The sequence below is a fragment of the Mauremys mutica genome, chromosome 12 (genome assembly GCF_020497125.1).
Source record: "Mauremys mutica isolate MM-2020 ecotype Southern chromosome 12, ASM2049712v1, whole genome shotgun sequence".
Taxonomy (NCBI): Eukaryota; Metazoa; Chordata; order Testudines; family Geoemydidae; genus Mauremys; species Mauremys mutica.
Genome location: NC_059083.1, coordinates 55,670,229 through 55,693,437, shown reverse-complemented (window position 1 = coordinate 55,693,437; position 23,209 = coordinate 55,670,229). Strand labels below are relative to the sequence as shown.

Genomic DNA, 23,209 nt, shown 5'->3' with positions numbered 1-23,209 from the left:
CAGTGCCATGTGCACAGGCTATCCCTGTGTGTTTGGCACGAGATAGCTGGTCCTGTCCCACTCCCAGAGTCCACCAATGCAATGGTCTTTATGCCATTCATATTAACTGGCCGTGTGTAGCTATGTGGGGTCATCACAACCCCCACAAGGTTGATTATGTCACATGGGCCTGTATGATCAGCCAGGTTGCATTGCCTGGGCTCGTCAGTGTTAGGACACTGGGCCATAATATGCCCTAGTTCTCCGCAAGCATAACACCTATATCCCACTCGGGATATCCCCCTATTCTTTGGGCTATCGGGTAACATACCCCACAACCCTCTCTCCCCAGTCCCCCAAATCCCTTTGCAGACTCCTGCTGCTCTTCACTGTCCTTTCTCCCTAACAAAGTTCTGCCTGACCCTTTGGGAGTCTGGTCCTTCGAGGCAGGGACTGATCTCTTGATTCAGTGCATTTCTTCCCCGGTTGTCTGAGAAAGTTCCTTGGCCATTAACTGTCTCTCCATGACATCATCATAAGAGGTGGGGTCATTTTGGCTAACCCATCCTCATAGGTCTGGTGGTAAACATGGGTGGCATGTTTGTAGAAATTTTGGTGGTGCCCAGAACCTGCCCCTGCCCAAACTCCGCCCCGCCCCCAAACTCCACCCCCCACAGCTCTGGGTGGGAGATGAGGTCTGGGGTGCAGATCCTAGGCTGGGGCAGGGGATTGGGATGCAGGCTCTGGGAGGGAGTTTGGGGATGGGAGGGGTGCAGAGGTGAAGGCTGTGGCTGCAGATGAGGGGTTTGGAGTGTGGGAGGGGCTCAGGGCGAGAGTAGAGGTGTGGGCTCTGGCGATAAGGTGTTTGGGGGGCTGGAGAGGCTTGGGGTGCAGTGGGATAGGTAATACTTGGAGATATACCAATCTCCTAGAACTGGAAGGGACCTTGAAAGGTCATTGAGTCCAGCCCCCTGCCTTCACTAGCAGGACCAATTTTTGTCCCAGATCCCTAAGTGGCCCCCTCAAGGATTGAACTCACAACCCTGGGTTTAGCAGGCCAATGCTCAAACCACTCAGCTATCCCTCCCCTCAATGAGGGATGAGGGCTCTCGCTGGGACTGGGGATAAGGTGTTTGGGGGGCTGGAGGGGCTTGGGGCTCAGGCAGAGGGTCAGGGTGCAGGGGGATGAGGGCTCTGGCTGGGACTGAGGATAAGGTGTTTGGGGGGCTGGAGGAGCTCAGGACTAGGGTAGAGGGTTGAGGGTGCGGTGGGGGGGCTCTGGGGTGGGGCAGGGCTGGGGATGAGTTTGGGGTGCAGGCAGGCTGCTCTGGGACAGGGGCCAGAGAAGACTCCCCCCAGCCCTTTCCCTGCAGGCAGCAGCAAGCTCTGGGGGAGGAGCCCCCCTTTCCTGCCCCCCAGCAGCACACTGTCACTGTAGCCTCACTGGGGGTGAGGATGGGGCTGCCTCCTTGCATGGGGCAGGAGTGGTGACTGTGGGCAGAGGGGGGCCCCCCTGTGCTGCTTGAGGGTCCTGCCGGAAAAGGGAAGGGTTTGAGGGGGCAGGGCAGGCTCAGTCAGTCTGTCCTGGACGTGGAGTTGGGGGGCACTAGGACCCTGCAGCAGCAGCTGCTGGGAGGCAACATGGAGCTGCTCAGGGAAGAGACAGTCAGTGATTTTCTGCTCCTGGGCCCGGGAAAGACGAACGGGGGACAGGGCCTGGGGGCAGCAAGTCGGGGCCGCAGAACACTCGGGGAGGCGTGGGGGGGCCACAGGTGGGGGGGGGCACCCGGCTCCACATATTGCTGGAGCTGGGTCCCTGGTTCTGAATATTGCTGGTGCCCGAGCACCACATGGGTATGGAACTCGCCGCGTATGGTGTAATCCTCTCATGAATCTGTCCAGCACTAGGATTTCTATAATCTTCTCCGCGCTGTGGATCTCGGGGCACAGCCACTTCCACATTAGATGGATCAGGTCAAACAATTGTAACCTTGGCACCTTGCCGTCCTGGTACCTCCACTCATAGAACCTCTAGGCCCTTATAGCTGTCACTCTGAATCTCGCCAGGATCTCTGCCTTCAGCTGGGAGTAATCTGTGACTGCTTCTGCCTTCTGGGCTTCCCCACACAGAAAAGGGGCAAGGATGATGGCCCACTGTTCTTGGGACTCACGTAGGGCCATTCTCTCAAAGGTGAGAAGGTATGCCTCCACATCATCTTCCACCGTCATCTTTTGCACGTAACTGCTGGTCCTTAGGCAGGGGCGGCTCCAGGCAGCAGCGCAGCAAGTCCGTGCCTGGGGTGGCAAGCCGCGGGGGGCGGCCTGCTGGTCGCCGTGAGGATGGCAGTCAGGCAGCCTTTGGCCGCATGCCTGCGGGAGGTCACTGGTCCCGCGGCTTCAGTGGCAATTCAGTGGTGGGTACGCCGAAGGCACGGGAATAGCAGATCACCCACAGAAACATCGCCGAAGGCTGCCTGACTGCCGTGCTTGGGGCAGCAAAAAACAGAGCCACCCCTGCCCTTAGGGGTCACATCTCATTAAGGCCATGTGTCAGAGCAGTCAGGGCCTTCGGCTGGCTCATGACCTCCTGCAGGGTGGCTCGATCTTGGTCTGCCTGGCTTATTAGCAGCTGATTTGTCTCCTGTTGTAGTTGTATCGACTCCTGTTGGGCAGTCATCTGGGCCCTGGTAGCCTCTTGTGCTGCCATGGCCTGCACCAGTGCCCTCACTACATTGCCCATTTTTGGGGGGTGAGGTGGAGTGGGGTGATTTACCTTGCCCTGGGATGGTTCTCAGCACCAATGTGATCCCACCTCTCACACCACGTATGGCAAGGCACCCCTTCTGCCTCACCGGACTTAGCGCTCCCTCCTCTGGCAGGGACAGGGCCTGGGGTAAATCAGCCCATCACTCTGGAGAATGTCTGCCTTCCCTCTTTGGGGTTTGTTTCTCAGAGCCTTCCCCGTAGGCCTCGGGGTAGGCCTGAGGAGTGCTCCTCTGCCAAACAAAGGGGAAAAGTCTATAACACGCCAAAACAAATGGGGAATACCTTTCCCTGGCCCCCTCACTGGGGCAGGTGTTATCCTGTCACTAGCCCCGGGGTGTCAGTCCTTCCCCTAAACAGGCACTGGGTTTTAGGTGTCTCCCCTATGGGGAGGAGCACAGTCTCACACACTGGAGAAGCCTAACTCCCCGCTGCTGCTGCCAGCCTTGCAGCAATTTGTCTCTCCCCACTCCTCTCTTAGGAGGAGAGAGATTTTAACAGGTTTAAGGCAAAATTGGACTCAGGTTTCCATAATTGACCTGAAGTAATCCCTTCCCAGCTTGTAGGAAAAAGGGCCTTTAGCATTCTAGGGCTAACATACCTGTTTTCCCAGACCCTCCTGCAGCCGTCCAGCCTGACTTTGTCACACTAGGAAATAAAATGCAATCTAAATCCTATACACTAGACCAGATTTTAATCAAGCAGTGTCTCACCCTCTTAGATAATGCAAACAGTCCACCAAGCTTCCATATGCAGGCAGGCTTTCTTCTTTCCCACTTGGGACCCCCCTTCCCCAGTTCAGCATTTGTTCATCAGGTGTTGTGTTGTAGGGGGAGTGAGGCCCTGTGGTGATGTCACTTCCCCCTTTTATAGCTTCTTCCATGCGGGGGAAATTCTTTCTTTTAAGCCAAGCTGCCCCCTCCCACCCCCCAGCACAGTTTGTGGAAAAGTACAAGTAACAAGATGGATTCCAGTATCACATGATCTAGTCACATGCTCTTGTATGCTTCCATGAGTCCTACCAGCCATTACTCATACCCTGACAGTGACTATAATGGCTACAGGAAAGATCATCAGGTGAAGTTAAGCTTTTCCCATGGCCCATTGTTTATGCTGATGGGCCATCCAACTTGAATAGGGTACATGGGCTTGTTCTGGCAATGCTGAGAATACCAAGGGAAGTTCTTTGATTGTATTTCCAGTTTCTCATCAGGCCAGAATCATGGATTAAGGGTTCTTGTGGGCCAAGCTCACATTCGGATGGCAAAGGCATTATGAAGTGGTCCCCTTGGTCCTTCCAAGCCTTCAGCAGGTTCATCTGGTATACCTGTGTCTCTCTTCTCTTTCATAATCAAAAGCCTTTGCCCTTTTTACAACCTTGAATGATCCTTGCCACTTGGCCAGCAGTTTTGATTTCAAGATTGGCAGCAACAATAAATCTTCCACCTAGGGAGGTGGTGGAATCTCCTTCCTTAGAGGTTTTTAAGGTCAGGCTTGACAAAGCCCTGGCTGGGATGATTTAGTTGGGAATTGGTTCTGCTTTGAGCAGGGGGTTGGACTAGATGACCTCCTGAGGTCCCTTCCAACCCTGATATTCTATGATTCTTATCACTGATCTTAAATTTTCACATCTGGCCCCTTTATTGTAGGTCCACTCCTGGTTCTACTGAGATTTCAGCTGGTTCTCTCTCAAGAAAGCCCACGGTGGCTCTAAATTTTCTCTCAAACAGAACACGTATTGTACTACGTTGGTTGTTCCTGAGGCTGGCACCTCCCATGTCTTGTGGAAATCTAGGTTCCTGTGGGGCTGTCTCCCATACAGTAGCTCAAATGGGGATAATAGGAGAGATGGGATTAACTGGGCCCAGTGATGGGAATCTGAGGCCATAGCCCACCGACTGGTTCACCAATTGAGTTCTGGGTTAACAGAGTCCATCAAAATATGTACAGTCGAACAAAAGAAAGGGTCTTCAGCCCACCTCTGGTCACCTGTGAATGGCACTCCCTTAGCTCAGGGCTTATAGTGTCTCTATGCTCTCCAAGGGAGGGAAAAGGGGTTTATGTCCCCTCCAGAAAAAGGGTGGTTAGTACAGGAGCCCAGACCCTCCCTCTCCACTGGACACATGATCAAAAGGCTCACCTGGACATTCTCTGTGTTCTCAGGTCCATCAGGGGGCTGGTAGGGGAACCCAGCCCTGCCCCCTCCACTGGGTTCCAGCTCAGGGCCCTCAAGCTAGACCAGGAGAATTAGGGTTTGCTGATTCTGACAATGCCCTAAGCTCCTTCCTAGCTTCCTTCAGGCCTCTGCAGGCTCTTCAGTCTGTTGGCCTGTTCCCCCATTTCTGGTGTGTTGTCCCCTGGGCGGCTCTCTAGCAGTCTGTTGCCAAGAGTTCCTTTCTCCTGCCTGCTCACTCCTCCTTAGCCACCCCACCTGTCTGCTTCCCAGCCCTTTTACCCTCCCAGCCTCTCTTAGCCTGCCAGTCACCAGTGGTTGGCAGTGCCTGTATTAACCCTTTCGTTGCTGGGCTAGCATAGGGTACATACACCCCATGACAGGCTCCCTTTTAAACTCCTCCAGCTTGAGCAGGTTCTGCATGTGAGGTGGGGTAGGATGACAGAGGCCCAGGACTGCTCTCTGACCCTTCCTGGCCTGATGTGGGGTTCTACACCGCATCACAGGTGTCCTAAGAGGCACAGCCCCGCGGAGCCTCAGACACCTGGTGAACAGATCAGATGGTGCAGAGCTGGTACATCACCTTGGCCGTGACATCCTCCTGCCTCAAGAGAACAAGAACCTGTCAGAGACTTGGATGCCCCCAGGAACTGGGGGGATTAATGGCAACTGGAACCCTGAGATGGGATCTTTTCTTCCTCTCTAGTGATCTCCAGGGCCAAACACTCCATTGTAAGGTGAGCTCCTGCCTCCATTCCCTCAGTCTTCCCATGACAGGTGTTCGCTGGCATCTTCTCTTTCTTAGATCTCTCCTTCTGGTTTTGGTGCCTGTGATCTTCCATTCCCACTGGCTACACAAACCCGCCCGGTCCAGGGCTAGTAGCCAGTGAGCCTGGTGTGGAGACAAGAGCCTGTCTCTGACAAACTGCTCCCTGTGCCTGTCTGTTACCAGAGTGACTCACACACAGAGTCACTGAGAAATGTGTCACTTGCAGCTCCTGGTCCCAGGCAGCATTTCTAGGACCAGGACCCATCACCCCCATGTTCCTCTTCATATGGGGGAGGGGACTCGCTTGGAACAATCTAGAGTCTCTATAGAAACCCCCGTTCTCCCCCGAGCCCGGCTTCTATGCACAACGCCCCTTAATGCTGAGAGAAGCTGCCCCTGCCCAGCCCAGGGGGCAGGCTCTGGGGCAGGGGGCTGCAGTGCAACCCCTTGATCGCTAGGACCCAGGAGCAGCTGGGATGCGGCTCTGGGAGCGATCGCTGGGGTCACTCCGTCTGGGCAGCAGGAAGTGAATTGCACTGGCTGCAGAGGCTCTGGGGCGCTGCCACGCACCTTGCAAGATCCCCGAGCCCGGCTGGTGCTGGGACCCCGGAGCCCTGGCTGCAGCCGGGAGAGGTGAATCTCGAGCAGTAACATTCCGGCTGCTCCCCAGGAAGAAGGAGCCTCTCTCGGTGCAGAGAGCCCAGGAAACCCTGAGTCACTCTGCCGGGAGCCATGGCTGCAGCGATGAATCCTTTGAAAAGCCTCCGAGATGAAGCTACTTGCTCCATCTGTCTGAGTTTCTTTAAGGATCCAGTGTCTTTAGATTGCAGGCACAATTTCTGCCGAGCCTGCATCAGCCAGTGCTGGGAGGAATCGGATGCAGACATCTCCTGCCCTCAGTGCAGAGAGACCTTTCCCCAGAGGACCCTAAGGCCAAACAGGCCACTGGCGAACGTGGTAGAAATAGCCAAGCAGCTGAGTTTCCAGGCAGCAGCAGGAGAAGATTTGTGCAAGGTGCACCAGGAGCCTTTCAAACTCTTCTGTAGCCAGGACCAAATACTCCTCTGTGTGATCTGCAGAGAGTCCCAGGGTCACCGCCCTCACACTGTGGTCCCCATAGAGGAGGCTGCCCAGTCGTACAAGGTAGGAAATTGCTGTGCAGTGTAATTACTTCTATTTGTGCATATCTACAATTTGTGTTACAATAGCTCCTAAAGGCACTGAAATCAGGGCCCCCATCATGCGAGGTTCTCTACAAACACAGACAGACAATTCCTGCCCCAAAGAGCTACGTCTGAATAATCAAGATGGACAAAGTGCAGGTGAGGGAACTGAGATACAGGGAGGCAAAGGGTGGGATTCACAAAGGTACTTAGGTGCCTAAACCCCAGATTTAGGTGCCTAAGTCTGGGATTTAGGCATCTAAATCCCAATTTTAGGCTCCACTGCAATCCCCAGAACTCCTGCTGAGTCCTGTAGGGGCCCAAAGTCACTTACTGCCTATGTTTTCAGGGTACAGGTTCTCTCATTGCCTGTGTTACTGCCTCTGGGCATATCCACAACTGCCTCCTTCCAGGCATCTGCAGGGCCGGTGCAACCATTTAGGCAACCTAGGCAGTTGCCATGGGCACCAGGATTTGGGGGGGTGGCATTTTCTTCGGCAGTGACCGCAGCGGCTAGCAGGGGAGCGCGGGGAGGGCCGCCTGCAGCAAGTAAGGCGGGGTGGCATGCAGGGGAACTCCCCGCCCCAGCTCACCCCTGCCCCGCCTCCACCCCGAGCATGCTGTGGCTGGTTCACTTCTCCCGCCTCCCAGGCTTGCGGCGCCTAAACAGGCGGGAGAAGTGAAGCAGCGAGGACATGCTCGGGGTAGAGGCAGAGCAGGGGTAAGCTAGGGCGGGGAGGGTGCCTCGGTGGAGGGTGGGGAGCTGCCGTGGGGGAGCTGCTGTGGGAGGGGGCTCAGGGATGGGGAAGGGTGCAAGGTGGAAGTTTCGCTTAGGGCGCGAAACATCCTTGCACCAGCCCTGGGCATCTGGCTGCCTATCTCCTGCCCATGCCCAGAGCAATCCATGTACTGGGGGAAGACAGGTGTTCTCCTGCCTCTTTCACTGGTAGGGCCTGATCTGGTGGGCATGCTCAGAAGCAAAGACAAAGGAGTGGGACTAGAGAAACAGGTATGGAAGGGGAAGTTAATTGACCAAGCTCACAAAGCAGCTCAGTAGAAGAGCAGGAATTAAACCCTGGCCTTCCAGTGCCCATCCTAGTCCTCTAGTCCCTAGACCACACAGCCTCTCATCACACTTCTTGTGCAGTTCTCTACAAGTACATTATAAACATCTCAGCACAGTTATAGACTGGAGTTTCCACAGAGCTGGTGTTTAGCATCAAACCCAGCTTGAGCATCGCACATCTGATGGCTGCTGTTTCCAGGCAAGCAGCAGTAAAATAACACATTATCAGCCACGTTTTCAGTGGGTTTGTTTTCTGCTACTTTCTGAAATGTAAGATGCACTGACATATTTTTGTCTTTGTTTTGTTTTTAAAAAAAGATTAATCTGCTTAACTTTGTCTTTGAGGAAAAATCAGGCTGATGAAATCCTGTTTTCCCTGGTTTGCTAAAGGACGGTCACTTTGCTGCTCCTGAAACAGAGCATGCTTTGGACTTTTGCTTTGGGTTTGTCCATCCATTTGAACCACAGACTTGATGCAACTTTTTAGGGCCCATGAAGTCCAAGTGGATTGGAACCTTAAAAAGCCTGTTGGACTGAGCAATCCACTGTGGACAGAACCTGCTGTGCTGTAAGCCACTTTAGCTTTAAGGACAAAGTGGACTATATTAATGCCACAGTAAGATTAAAGGGAAATAAAGGCTGATTCACTGACCATGTTGAGTCTTAGTACCAGAGCACCTCGGAAGTGAGAACAAGCCCTTTCCCCCATACCAAACAATCAAGCACAAATCTTTAGGAACCTTGTAATATTACAAATGTAGTGAATTTTTAACAGAGTCCCTTTCTCCCAAGAGTTCATTAGGCACCAGAGTTTAATATAAACTTTTTTTAAAAAGTGTTTTAAACACTCTTACCTAAACTCCCTTCTCTTTAAGTTGCTCAGCTTTAAGTCTCTGACATCCAGATCTCCTCATATAGTTTTCCCTGGCATTGCATGGGAGCAGGACACCATACCCTACACTGCTGCAAAATAGATACTACTTCAACCCATTGCCCAGCAGCACTTGGAGGATTTGCTGAAGACAAAGCTCTCTAGCCAGAGTCCCTAAGCCTGGTGCCCCCATCAGGTCTGGTGCCCCCAAGAGCTCTCTGTTCACTGGCTGCATGACACATATAGAACAGAAGGAATGCAGGGCTGAGACTGGGGACTGAGATGCCCAGCTGCCGTTGAAATGAATGGGAGCTGTGCTTTAAAATCCTCTGTGTGGCTCTGCAACACCTCACCCTGGAGAATTACAGAAGATCTTATGAGCAAATTTTCAAATGCACCAGCTGACTTAAGAGCCTAAGTCCCATTTTCAGAGAAGACTTAGGCCCAAATCTCCAAAGGGACTTGTGTATTGTGATGCTCATCATTGCAATGCCAAACTTTTAGGCACCTAGAAAATCACTACGAACATAAAAAATGGCTGTAATGGGTGAAACCAATAGTCCATCTTGCACAGTATCATGTCTTCCAACAGTGGCCAATGCCAGGTGCTTCAGGGGGAATGAAGAGAACCAGGCAATTATTGAATGATCCATCCCCGGATCTAGCATCTGGCGTCAGAAGTTTAGGGACACCTGGAGCATGGGGTTGTGTCCCTGACCATCTTGGCTAATAGCCATTGATGGATCTGTCCTCCATGATCTTATCTATTTCTTTTCTGAACCAGTTATACTTTTGGCCTTCAAATCACAACATCTGCTGGCAGTGAGTTCCAGGGGTTGACTGTGTGAAGAAGTACTTCCTTTTGTTTGTTTTAAGCCTGCTACCTATTAATTTCCCCTGGTTCCTGTGTTATATGAAGAGGTAAAAAAACTTCCCTATTCATTATCACATTCTTGATTTTATACACTTATCACACAATCCCAAATTGTTTTTTTTTCCAACCTGAATACTCCCAGTCTTTTTAATCTCAATCTCAAAGCTGTTCCATACCCTCATGATTTTTGTTGCCTTTCTCTGTACCTTTTCCAATTCTAATATATCTTTTTCGAAATGGGATCAATAGAAGTGCAGGCAGTATTTAAGGTGTGAGAGGACCATGGAATTATATAATGGCATTATGATATTGTCTGTCTTACTATCTATCTTTCCTAATGGTTCTTAAAATTCTGTTAGCTTTTGTGACTGCGGCTGCACATTGAGTAGATGTTTTCAGAGATGACCCCAAGAGCTCTTTCTTGAGTGGTAACAGCTAATTTAGACCCCATCATTTTCTATGTCTAGTTGGGATTAGGTTTTCCAGTGTGCATTACAGTAACTCCTCACTTAACATCCTCCTGCTTAACATTGTTTCGAAGTTACGTCGCTGCTCCATTAGGGAACATGCTTGTTTAAAGTTGTGCAATGCTCCCTTATAACATCTTTTGGCTGACTTTACAAGGAAGCATTTCACAAGTTCTTTTTCTCCGCCTCCTCCCCTTCCTCCCTCCCAGCGCTTTCCCCACCACCAAACAGCTATTTGGCGCCACTTAGGACTTTCTGGGAGGTTGGGAGGGAGCGAGTGGGGAAGCTGCCCCCCACCCTTGGCAGGCAGGGTCACTCAGAATGCAGGGGCTTTAGGGCCTGCAGGGCCCTGGCTAAGGGGGGCCCGGGGCCCTGGCCTGCAGCTCTAAAGCCCCTTTCAGAATGCGGCCCTGCGAGCACGGGCCAGAGGACTCAGGAGGAGCAAGGGCAGCCAGCGGCCAGAGAGAAGCAGTGCTTTCCTCTTCAAAGGGGAAAGTCCTCCGGCCCGTGCTCACAGGGCCGCATTCCAAAATGGGCTTTAGAGCTGCAGGCGAGGGCCTCGGGGCCCCCTTAGCCCAGGGCCCTGCAGCCCGTAAAGCCCCTGCATTCTGGGTGGCCCTGCCTGCCAGGGGGTGGGGGTGGGTAGCTCCCAGAATCGCAGCCATGGGGGCAGTGCAGCACTGCGCAAAGCCACCTACACACCACCCTCTGCACCAAACAGGAGCTGCCACAGGTAAGTGCTCTGCACCTCCTGCCTGCCCCAGCCCTGAGCCTTCTCCTGCACCCCCATCCTGAGCACCCTCCTGCCCCATAACTCCCTGCCAGACCCTGCACCCCCACCCTCAGCGCCCTCCCACACCCTAACTCCCTCCCAGACGCCGCACTCCCAGCCCTGAGCCCTAGGAGGAGAATGGAGGAAAAAAAGAATGAAAAACTCGGGGGGGAGAGAGAATGCTCCCCCCACCGGGGGCCCCCAAAAATAAGCTGAGCACAGGGCGCCACTAACTCTAAATCCGCCACTGGTGGGAGGAGGAGGAGCGGGGAAGCGCCGCGTCTCCGCTCCTCCCCCTCCCTCCCAGAAAGTCCTAAGTGCTGCCAAACAGCTGTTTGGCAGCAGGGAAGTGCTGGGAGGAAGGGGGAGGAGTGGGGACGTGGCATGCTCTGAGTAGGAGGTGGAGTGGGGGTGGGAAGAGGCGGGCCTGGAGTGGAGCGGGGACAGGAAGAGGCAGGCCTGGAGCATCCCCCGGCAAAGTCAGCACCTGTTCTTCTGCGTGGAAGCTGCTGCTGCGCAAGGTGCTTCCTAGCATCCTTGCCTGCCTCATTGTCTGCAGCGGGCTGTGCCTGTGTGGGGTAAGCCAGGGGCACCTCCCCACCACAGTACAGTACAGTATAAAATGCCTTTTGTCTGCCCCCAAAAAATTTCCTTGGAACCTAACCCCCTGCATTTACATTAAATCTTATGGGAAAATTGGATTTATTTAACATAGTTTCACTTAAAGTTGCATTTTTCAGGAACATAACTACAACATTAAGCGAGGAGTTACTGTACTTTGCACTTAACATTCAATTTCATCTGCCATTTTTTTTGTCCTATCACCCAGTTTAGTGAGATCTCCTTGGAACTCTTTGCAGTCTGCATTGGACTCAATTATCTTGAGTAATTTTGTATTGTCTGCAGATTTTGCCACCTCACTGTTTACTCCCTTTTCCCGATCACTTATGAATATGTTGAACAGTGCCAGTCCCAGTATAGATCCTTGGGGGACCCTGTTATTTACCTCTCTCCATTGTGAAAACTGACCATTTAGTCTTACCCTTTCTTTCTTATCTATTAACCAGTTACTGATCCATAAGAGAACCTTCCCTCTTACCCCATGACTGCTTAGTTTACATAAGAACATAAGAACATAAGAGAGGCTGTACCGGGTCAGACCAAAGGTCCATCTAGCCCAGTATCTGTCTACCGACAGTGGCCAATGCCAGGTGCCCCAGAGGGAGTGAATCTAACAGGCAGTGATCAAGTGATCTCTCTCCTGCCATCCATCTCCATCCTCTGACGAACAGAGGCTAGGGACACCATTCTTACCCATCCTGGCTAATAGCCATTTATGGACTTAGCCACCATGAATTTATCCAGTCCCCTTTTAAACGTTGTTATAGTCCTAGCCTTCACAACCTCCTCAGGTAAGGAGTTCCACAAGTTGACTGTGCGTTGCGTGAAGAAGAACTTCCTTTTGTTTGTTTTAAACCTGCTGCCTATTAATTTCATTTGGTGACCCCTAGTTCTTGTATTATGGGAATAAGTAAATAACTTTTCCTTATCCACTTTCTCAACATCACTCATGATTTTATATACCTCTATCATGTCCCCCCTTAGTCTTCTCTTTTCCAAGCTGAAGAGTCCTAGCCTCTTTAATCTTTCCTCGTATGGGACCCTCTCTAAACCCCTAATCATTTTAGTTGCCCTTTTCTGAACCTTTTCTAGTGCTAGAATATCTTTTTTGAGGTGAGGAGACCACATCTGTACACAGTATTCGAGATGTGGGCGTACCATGGATTTATATAAGGGCAATAATATATTCTCAGTCTTATTCTCTATCCCCTTTTTAATGATTCCTAACATCCTATTTGCTTTTTTGACCGCCTCTGCACACTGCGTGGACATCTTCAGAGAACTATCCACGATGACGCCAAGATCTTTTTCCTGACTCGTTGTAGCTAAGTTAGCCCCCATCATGTTGTATGTATAGTTGGGGTTATTTTTTCCAATGTGTATTACTTTACATTTATTCACATTAAATTTCATTTGCCATTTTGTTGCCCAATCACTTAGTTTTGTGAGATCTTTTTGAAGTTCTTCACAATCTGCTTTGGTCTTAACTATCTTGAGAAGTTTAGTATCATCTACAAACTTTGCCACCTCACTGTTTACCCCTTTCTCCAGATCATTTATGAATAAATTGAATAGGATTGGTCCGAGGACTTACCCTTGGGGAACACCACTAGTTACACCTCTCCATTCTGAGAATTTACCATTAATTCCTACCCTTTGTTCCCTGTCCTTTAACCAGTTCTCAATTCATGAAAGGACCTTCCCTTTTATCCCATGACAGCTTAATTTACATAAGAGCCTTTGGTGAGGGACCTTGTCAAAGGCTTTCTGGAAATCCAAGTACACTATGTCCACCGGATCTCCCTTGTCCACATGTTTGTTGACCCCTTCAAAGAATTCTAATAGATTAGTAAGACACGATTTCCCTTTACAGAAACCATGTTGACTATTGCTCAAGAGTTTATGTTTATCTATGTGTCTGACAATTTTATTCTTTACTATTGTTTCAACTAATTTGCCCGGTACCGACGTTAGACTTACCGGTCTGTAATTGCTGGGATCACCCCTAGAGCCCTTTTTAAATATTGGCGTTACATTAGCTAACTTCCAGTCATTGGGTACCGAAGCCGATTTAAAGGACAGGTTACAAACCTTAGTTAATAGTTCCGCAACTTCACATTTGATTTCTTTCAGAACTCTTGGGTGAATGCCATCTGGTCCCGGTGACTTGTTAGTGTTGAGTTTATCAATTAATTCCAAAACCTCCTCTAGTGACACTTCAATCTGTGACAGTTCCTCCGATTTGTCACCTACAAAAGCCAGCTCAGGTTTGGGAATCTCCCTAACATCCTCAGCCGTGAAGACTGAAGCAAAGAATCCATTTAGTTTCTCCGCAATGACTTTATCGTCTTTAAGCGCTCTTTTTGTATTTTGATCATCAAGGGGCCCCACTGGTTGTTTAGCAGGCTTCCTGCTTCTGATGTACTTAAAAAACATTTTGTTATTACCTTTGGAGTTTTTGGCTAGCCGTTCTTCAAACTCCTCTTTGGCTTTTCTTATTACACTCTTGCATTTAAGTTGGCAGTGTTTGTGCTCCTTTCTATTTGCCTCACCAGGATTTGACTTCCACTTTTTAAAGGAAGTCTTTTTATCTCTCACTGCTTCTTTTACATGGTTAAGCCACGGTGGCTCTTTTTTAGTTCTTTTACTGTTTTTCTTAATTTGGGGTATACATTGAAGTTGGGCCTCTATTATGGTGTCTTTAAAAAGGGCCCATGCAACTTGCAGGGATTTCACTTTAGTCACTGTACCTTTTAACTTTTGTCTAACTAACCCCCTCATTTTTGTATAGTTCCCCCTTTTGAAATTAAATGCCACAGTGTTGGGCAGTTGTGTTCTTTCCACCACAGGGATGTTGAATGCTATTGTATTATGGTCACTATTTCCAAGCGGTCCTGCTATAGTTACCTCTTGGACCAGCTCCTGCGCTCCACTCAGGATTAAATCTAGAGTTGCCTCTCCCCTTGTGGGTTCCCGTACCAGCTGCTCCATGAAGCAGTCATTTAAAGTATCGAGAAATTTTATCTCTGCATTTCGTCCTGAAGTGAAATGTTCCCAGTCAATATGGGGAAATCCCCCACTATTATTGGGTTCTTAATTTTGATAGCCTCTCTAATTTCCCTTAGCATTTCATCATCACTATTACTGTCCTGGTCAGGTGGTCGATAATAGATCCCTAATGTTATATTTTTACTAGAGCATGAAATTTCTATCCATAGAGACTCTATGGAACATGTGGATTCGCTTAAGATTTTTACTTCATTTGAATCTACACTTTCTTTCACATATAGTGCCACTCCTCCCCCTGCACGACCTGTTCTGTCCTTCCGATATATTTTGTACCCCGGAATGATTGTGTCCCATTGGTTGCTCTCAGTCCACCAGGTTTCTGTGATGCCTATTATATCTATATCCTCCTTTATCACAAGGCACTCTAGTTCACCCATCTTATTATTTAGACTTCTGGCATTTGTGTACAAGCACTTTAAAAACTTGTCCCTGTTTATTAGTCTGCCTTTTTCTGATGTGCCAGATTCTTTTTTATGTGACTGTTTATCATCTGATCCGGCCCTTACATTATACTTTTCAGTCCTCTGCTCCTGACTATAACCTGGAGATTCTCTATCATCAGACTCTCCCCTAAGAGAAGTCTGTGTCCGATCCACACGCTCCTCTGCAGCTTTCCCCCATCTCCTAGTTTAAAAACTGCTCTACAACCTTTTTAATGTTTAGCGCCAGCAGTCTGGTTCCACTTTGGTTTAGGTGGAGCCCATCTCTCCTGTATAGGCTCCTCCCATCCCAGAAGTTTCCCCAGTTCCTAATGAACGTGAACTTCTCCTCTCTACACCATCGTCTCATCCACGCATTGAGACTCTGAAGCTCTGCCTGCCTACCTGGCCCTGCGCGTGGAACTGGGAGCATTTCTGAAAATGCCACCATAGAGGTCCTGGATTTCAGTCTCTTCCCTAGCAGCCTAAATTTGGCTTCCAGGACATCTCTCCTACCCTTCCCTATGTCATTGGTACCTACATGTACTACGACCACCGGCTCCTCCCCAGCACTACACATAAGTCTATCTAGATGCCTCGAGAGATCCACAACCTTCGCACCAGGCAGGCAAGTCACCATACGGTTCTCCCGGTCATCACAGACCCAGCTATCTACATTTCTAATAATCAAATCTCCCATTACTAACACCTGCCTTTTCCTAGAAACTGGAGTTCCCTCCCCCGGAGAGGCAACCTCAGTGCGAGAGGCAACCCCAGCACCATCTGGAAGGAGGGTCCCGACTACGGGAAGGTTTCCCTCTGCTCCCATCGACTGCTCTGCTTCCCTGGGCCTTTCTTCCTCCTCAACAGCACAGGAGCTGTCTGAGCGGAGGTGGGACAATTCTACAGTGTCCCTGAAAGCCTCATCAACATACCTCTCTGCCTCTCTTAGCTCCTCCAGTTCCGCCACCCTGGCCTCCAAAGTCCGTACATGGTCTCTGAGGGCCAGGAGCTCCTTGCACCGACTGCACACATACGCCACCCGCCCACAGAGCAGGTAATCATACATGCAACACTCAGCGCAATAAACTGGATAGCCCCCACCCTGCTGCTGGGCTTCTGCCTGCATTGTCTCCTAGTTAATGTAAAGGTGGTTTAAAGAAAGAGGTTTTGAATGTAGTTTGGTTTATAGGTTTTAGGATTTTAGGGGGGGGGCCACAGGGAAGGGGTTACGGCCGGCGAGGGATTCCCGCTCCCTTCCCACTCCCCTTCTAAACTCCCTTGCGAAACTCCCTGTTAGCAGCCCCTGGTCGCTTGTGCGCGGCTTTATAAAGCCCTGGCCTGAGTGAATGCCCCGTCCACTGATTAAGGCTCAGCCAATTACCAGAGGCTTCGAGCTTTCAAACCTGCCTCCAACTGCCAGCCAGAGCACACGGTCCCTCAAACAAACAAACAAACAAACAGACTGACAAACACAAGCTCAGCACACAGCAAGTAACCCCCAAACACAAACAAACACACACTACAGACAGTCACTTACCCCACAGATGCTGTATTAGCTCCTCCTTCACCTGGAGAACTCCCTTGCGAAACTCCCTGTTAGCAGCCCCTGTTTGCAAAGCTCCCTGGTCGCTTGTGCGCGGCTTTATAAGCCTTAGGAGCCTTTAGTGTTGGACCTTGTCAAAGGCTTTCTGAGAGTTCAGATACACTGTACCAACTGGATCACCCTTTGTCCACATGCTTCTTGACACCTTCAATGAATCCTAGTAGATTGGTGGCATGATTTCCCTTAAAAAAAAGACATCGCCTTATCCCCAACATATGTTCATCTGTGTCTGACAATTCTGTTCTCCATTATCATTTTAAACAATTTACCTGATACAGAAGTTAGGCTTACTGTCCTGTATTGCCAGGGTTGCCACTGGAGACTTTTTTAAAATATTGGCTTTGCATTAGCTATAATCCTCCAGTCATGTGGTACAAAGGCTGATTTAAGCAATAGGTTACATATGATGGTTAGTAGTTCTGCAATTTCATATTTGAATTCCTTCAGAACTCTTGGGTGAATACCATCTGGTCCTGGTGATTTATTACTGTTTAGTTTATCAGTTTGTTCCAAAACTTCCTCTAATGACACCTCAATCTGAAACAATTCTTCAGATTGTCACCTAAAAAGAATGGCTGAAGTGTGGGAATCTTCCTCGCGTCCTCTGCAGCGAAGACCGATGCAAAGAATTAATGTAGCATCTCTGCAGTGGCCTTATAGAATCATAGAACTGAAAGGGACCTCAAGCGGTCATCTAGTCCAGTCGCCTCCACTCATGGCAGGACTAAGTATTATCTAGACCAGGAGTCGGCGATCTCTGGCACACGGCTCGCCAGGGTAAGCACTCTGGTGGGCCGGGCCAGTTTGTTTACCAGGTTCGGCCAATCACGGCTCCCACTGGCTGCGGTTCGCCGCATCAGACCAATGACGGCGCGGGAAGCCGTGACCAGCACATCCCTTAGCCCGCGCCACTTCCCGCAGCCCCCATTGGCCTGGAGTGGCGAACTGCGGCCAGTGGGAGCCACGATTGGCCGAACCTGCGGACACGGCAGGTAAACAAACTGGCCCAGCCCACCAGCGTGCTTACCCTGGCGAGCCGCGTGCCAGAGGTTGCCGACCCCAATCTAGACCATCCCTGACAGGTGTTTGTCTAACCTGCTCTTAAAAATCTCCAGTGATGGAGACTCCGCAACCTCCCTAGGCAATTTATTCCAGTGCTTAGCCACCCTGAGAGCTAGGAATTTTTTCCTAATGCCCAACCTAAACCTACCTTGCTGCAATTTAAACCCATTGCTTCTTGTCCTATCCTCAGAGGTTAAGAACAACATTTTTTCTTCCTCCTCCTTGTAACAACCTTTTACATACTTGAAAACTGTTATCATGTCCCCTCTCAGTCTTCTTTTCTCCAGACTAAACAAATCCAATTTTTCCAATTTTCCCTCATAGGTCATGTTTTCTAGACCTTTTAATCATGTTTGTGGCTCTTCTCTGGACTCTCTCCAATTTGTCCACATCCTTCCTGATATGTGGCACCCAGAACTGGACACAATAGTCTAGTTGAGGCCTAATCAGCACAGAGTAGAGTGGAAGAATTACTTCTTGTGTCTTGCTTACCACACTCCTGCTAATACATCCCAGAATGATGGTCACTTTTTTTGCAACAGCATTACACTGTTGACTCATATTTAGCTTGTAGTCCGCTATGACCCCCAGATCCCTTTCCGCAGTACTCCTTCCTAGGCAGTCATTTCCCATTTTGTATGTGTGCAATTGATTGTTCCTTACTAAATGAAGTACCTTGCATTTGTCCTTATTGAATTTCATCCTAGTTACTTCAGACCATTTCTCTAGTTTGTCCAGATCATTTTGAATTTTAATCCTACCCTCCAAAGCACTTGCAGCCCCTCCCAGCTTAGTATCATCCACAAACTTTAAACTATGCCATTATCTAAATCATTGATGAAGATATTGAACAGAACCAGACCCAGAACAAATCCTTGTCTTCCCTGAGTGCTCCTTTAGCACGTAGATTGTCCAGAGGCCCCATGACTGTTTGGCAGGCCTCCTGCTTTTGATGTCCTTAAAATAAAAAGAAAATGCTGTTAGTTTTGTGTTGCTAGTTGCTATTCAAATTTTTTTTTGGCCTGCCTAATTACTTTTACACTTGACTTGCCAGAGTTTCTGTTTCCTCACTAGGATTTGACTTCCAGCTTTTAAAGGATGCCTTTTTGCCACTAATCACCTCTTGTACTCTGTTCTTTAGCCATGGTGGCATTTTTTTTTTTTTGGCTTTCTTACTATAAATTAAAAAAAAAAAAGTATGGTGTTTTAAATAGTTTCCATACAGCTGGCAGGCACTTCACTCGTGACTATTCCTTTTAATTTCCATGTAACCAGCTTCCTAATTTTTGTGGTGTTCTCCTTTTTGAAGTTAAATGTTACTTTGATGGGCTTCTTGGGAATTTCCGCCTGTAACAGGGCTCACTCACCTTTCGTGAGTTCCTTCTGGCCGAGTGTGTGTGCCTGCACTCTCTAATTTCAGTAGGTCTTCAGCTACCAAGCCCTCCTGCCAAGCCACATACATCTGATATGTGAAACAACACAAACAAAACAATCCCCTACCGGGGTACACAGTTCAATAGGGGCCTATCACAGCACCCCTCAGTTGGTGTCTCTCTTCCTGCAGTCCTCCCTGGGCTTTGGGCCTTAGATAGTCCAACAGGGGGTATTGCAGTACCCTGTTTGATGTCTGCCTGCAGCCCTGCCTTGGGCTCGGGCTCAGGTCTCAAACTGTTCACTGGCCCTATCACAGTACCCTCAATTATTGTCAGCCTCTTCTGGGTTTGCTCAAGTATTGTCCCTTGCTCTGACGTGGAGCAGTGCCCCCAGGGCTTCCTCCCTGGAGAGTCTTTGCCCTCTCTGGCCTTTCTGGTCCCAGCTCTCCCGCTGGGTCACTAAACAGTTCAAGTCCCCTTCCGGGGGTGTATCAAAGTTCAATATTCAGCCCCTTCTCTGAGCCTTCCCAACTCTCTTCCTCAGTGCTTAATTCAACTCCCCTCTCTGGGGTTAGGCCACTCCACCTGTGGCCAGTGGGAGAGACCCAGGCCCATGCCTGCTGCAGGTCCCTACCCAAGTACCCTATAAGTAGCAACCATGTGCTGAATCCCTTTATTGCTCACGGTGCTGCTGTGGTTCCCTGGGCCACTTCTCTGTAGCCCCAGCCCCAGCACCTTCACAAATGCTTCACCCTTACCCCAGGGCAATCTTGAGCTCAGTACCAGCAGCTCCTTCTTGCTCCGCTGGTCCCTGCCAGCAACTACTCTGGTCAAGGAGCTAAAGTCACTTCAGCCACCCAGGAACACCACCCTCACCCCTCTAGCTTCAGGTAGGAACTGAACTGTGCACTGACTGCAGCTCCTTTTATATGGGTCTGCAACCCTCTGATTGGCTGATCCCTGCAGCCTCTCCCTGATTGGCTGCTTCCCTGTAGTATCTCTAGGCTGCTTGAAGGACTCGCCTCTACTACTCTTTCTGGGGCGGGGTGTGCTAGGACCACGGGGTCTCCAGCAGGGGGCCTCAGGGTCCTGATACACCCTGTCACACCCCATACAAGGATGTTAAATTTAATTACGTTATGGTCCCTATTACTGAGCAGTTCAACTAAATTCACCTCTTAGAGCAGATCTTGTGTTCCACTTAGGACTAGACTCATAGACTTTAAGGCCGGAAGGGATGAGTCTGGCTGAGTTGCTGAAGTCCTCAAATCATGATTTAAAGACTAAATCAAGAACTGCCTCTTCCCTTGTGGGTTCCAGGACTAGCTGCTTCAAGAGGCCATCATTAATGGTGATTAGAAATTTTATCTCTTCATCCTGTCCTGAGGTGACACATACCCAGTCAATATGGGGATAGCTTAAATCCCTCATTATTACTGGGTTTTCTGTTTTTGTAGCCTCTCTAATTTCCATGAGAATTTCGCCATCACTATCACCATCCTGGTCAGGTGGTCGGTAGTATATTCTTACTGCTAAACTCTTACTACTCAAGCATGGAATTTCTATCCATAAAGATGCAATGGTACAGTTTGGATCAACAAACCTGAATTAGGCACCTGGGCTCCCTATACAATGCATGGGGAGAGAGAAGCTTTCACAAAAGCCAGCATGCTAGGTCAGGAGTCACTAAGCTAGCCAATGGGAGATGCTGATGAGAACGGTGTGTCCTAAATCCCGCCCCCTCTGAGTTTGGTGTAGGAAAATTTGTGAGCCACACCTGGGATCCCCTCTCCTGGGGTCAGGTGGCTTAGACACCTACACTGCTTCTGGCAAGATGGAGTTCTGCGCCTGTGTCACACACAAAACAGTCAGGAAGGAGGCAGCAGGCCTTCTTCATAACCATTAGGCCAGGGAGTAGGGCACTCACCTGGCATGTGGGAGACTCCAGTTCAAGTTCTCCCTCTGCCTGATGAAAAGAGATTTGAACAGGAATTTCTCACCTCTCAAGAGGCAATTGTGATATTGCCAGGAGTCCTGTCTGTGGGGCAGCCTGGTGCTGACCAGCCCAGGAGGGAGTCGGAAAGTCAACGGAAGCTGAGAGCCCAACTCCATGAGGCTTCTTTGAAAATCCCAGCCTCATATCATGAAATCTGTGCTGCAATGTATATAAATATATCTGTGAGGAAAGACTCCTCAGCCACCTGACTCCCCACCCCCCAATTGTTTTCCTTGCCACAGGGACAAATTCAAACCCGATTGAACACTCTGAAGAAAGAGAGAGAAGAACTTTTGGAGTGGAGACAGGATGGAGAGAAGCAAAGCCAGGAATATCTGGTAGGTCCCCATTGTTATGATCCAGCAGTCACATCCATCAGGGTTGGTATTTCTCTCTGTAGGAGAGTGTCAGCCTTTGTCCATACACAGCATTGCTCTGATTTAGCTACAGCTACATCTACACTGCACACCACTGGGGTGGCCTATAGGGTATGTGTAGTGACACACCCCAGTGAAAAGCAGGCTCTGTCCACACTGGGGTGTATAGCTACACGCATGAATAAAAGGCTTCAGCTGGGGGAGGCAGTGGAGCTGCCAGAACTTTCCCTGCCACAGAGAGCTTTTCCCCACTGCTGGAGACTTTCACTGCTGCCAGAGCTTTTCCCTGCCAAAGACATCAGCAGTGGAGAGCAGGGGCGGCTCTAGACGTTTCACTGCCCCAAGCACAGCAGCATGCCGCGGGGTGCGCTCTGCCGGTCGCTGGTCCCGTGGCTCCGGTGGACCTCCCGCAGGCGTGCCTGCGGAGGGTCCGCTGGTCCCGCAGCTCCACCGAAGCCGCGGGACCAGCGGACCCCCCGCAGGCACGCCTGCGGGAGGTCCACTGGAGCCCTGCCTGCCGCCCTCCCGAGGACCAGCAGAGCGCCCCCCGCGGCATGCTGCCCCAAGCACGCACTTGGCGTGCTGGGATCTGGAGCCGCCCCTGGTGGGGAGGCAGCGAGGAAAGGCTCTGTCAGCTCCATGTGGTGGAGAAAGGCTCCAGTACTGGGGAGACAGCGGGACATTACACTGCTAAAAATAACAGTGTAGCTGGGGGAGGTATTGTTTGGACATGTAGAGAGACATGTAGGGCATATACCCATAGGGTTTAGGCATGTCTCCTCTCTACTTGCTTAAGCAAAGCCTCACTGTCAACACTGCTGGGGGATGGTAGGGGGCAGGTGTGTAGTGTATGTATTCTACACAACACCATAACATTTGTTCAGTCTTCTTCTTTTGCAGTGCTTCCAAGACACCCACCAGCAGCTTCATCAGCACAATGTAGGGGCCCTAAAGCCACCATGAAATCTAGTCAGTTGACACTCGTTGACAACATGTGCCATTGACTGAGGGAAGCCACAGTGACAAAGCGGGTTGCCACGCAGACCCCATGTGTAGAGGCTGGCTGTGCATATTCCTTGGCCAGTTTGGAACCTGTTCAGCAGAGTCCAAAGGTAATGTGGCAGGTCAAATTCAGGAGGTCGAACAGTCGGATCAGTGACAAGGAAACCATTCGAAACATCTTTAGTCAACCACTCGTTGCTCCATAGGGTTGCTGCTGACAGATTCTGATCTGGCAGTTGAGATTTGTGCAGTGTAGACCTACCTTAAATAAATTTTTAATGTAATGTCTTTATTAGGACTGTAGATTAATCGCAGTTAACTCATGTGATTAAAAAAAATTAATCGTGATTTAAAAAATTAATCGCAATTAATCACAGCTTTAATCACACTATTAAACAATAGATTACCAATTGTAATTTATTAAATATTTTTGGATGTTTTTCTACATTTTCAAATATATTCATTTCAATTGCAACACAGAATACAAAGTGTACAGTGCTCACTTTATATTATTCTTTTTTATTACAGAAGTTTGTACTACAGTACTCGTATACGGTGACTTGAAAAATACTATTTCTTTTATCATATTTACAGTGCCATCTCTTTATTGTGAAAGTGCAAATTACAAGTGTAGTTTTTTTGGTTACATAACTTCACTCATAAACAAAACAATGTAAAACTTTAGAGCCTACAAGTCCACTCAGTCCTACTTCTTGCTCAGCCAATCACTAAGACAAACAAGTTTGTTTACATTTTCAGGAGATAATGCTGCCTTCTTCTTACTTAC

General features: G+C 49.5%; 1 protein-coding gene across 1 annotated transcript in view; it reads left to right on the top strand.

Annotated features, from left to right (window-relative positions):
• The first annotated feature begins 6,197 nt into the window (after nt 1-6,197).
• Nucleotides 6,198-23,209, top strand: part of LOC123345417 (zinc finger protein RFP-like) — a 35,259-nt gene continuing 18,247 nt past the window's right edge. The window contains exons 1-2 of the mRNA XM_044982277.1: nt 6,198-6,827; nt 21,286-21,381. Of these exons, the coding sequence (XP_044838212.1) occupies nt 6,417-6,827; nt 21,286-21,381 (507 nt within the window). The 5' untranslated portion in view covers nt 6,198-6,416. The remainder of the gene's footprint in view (nt 6,828-21,285; nt 21,382-23,209) is intronic.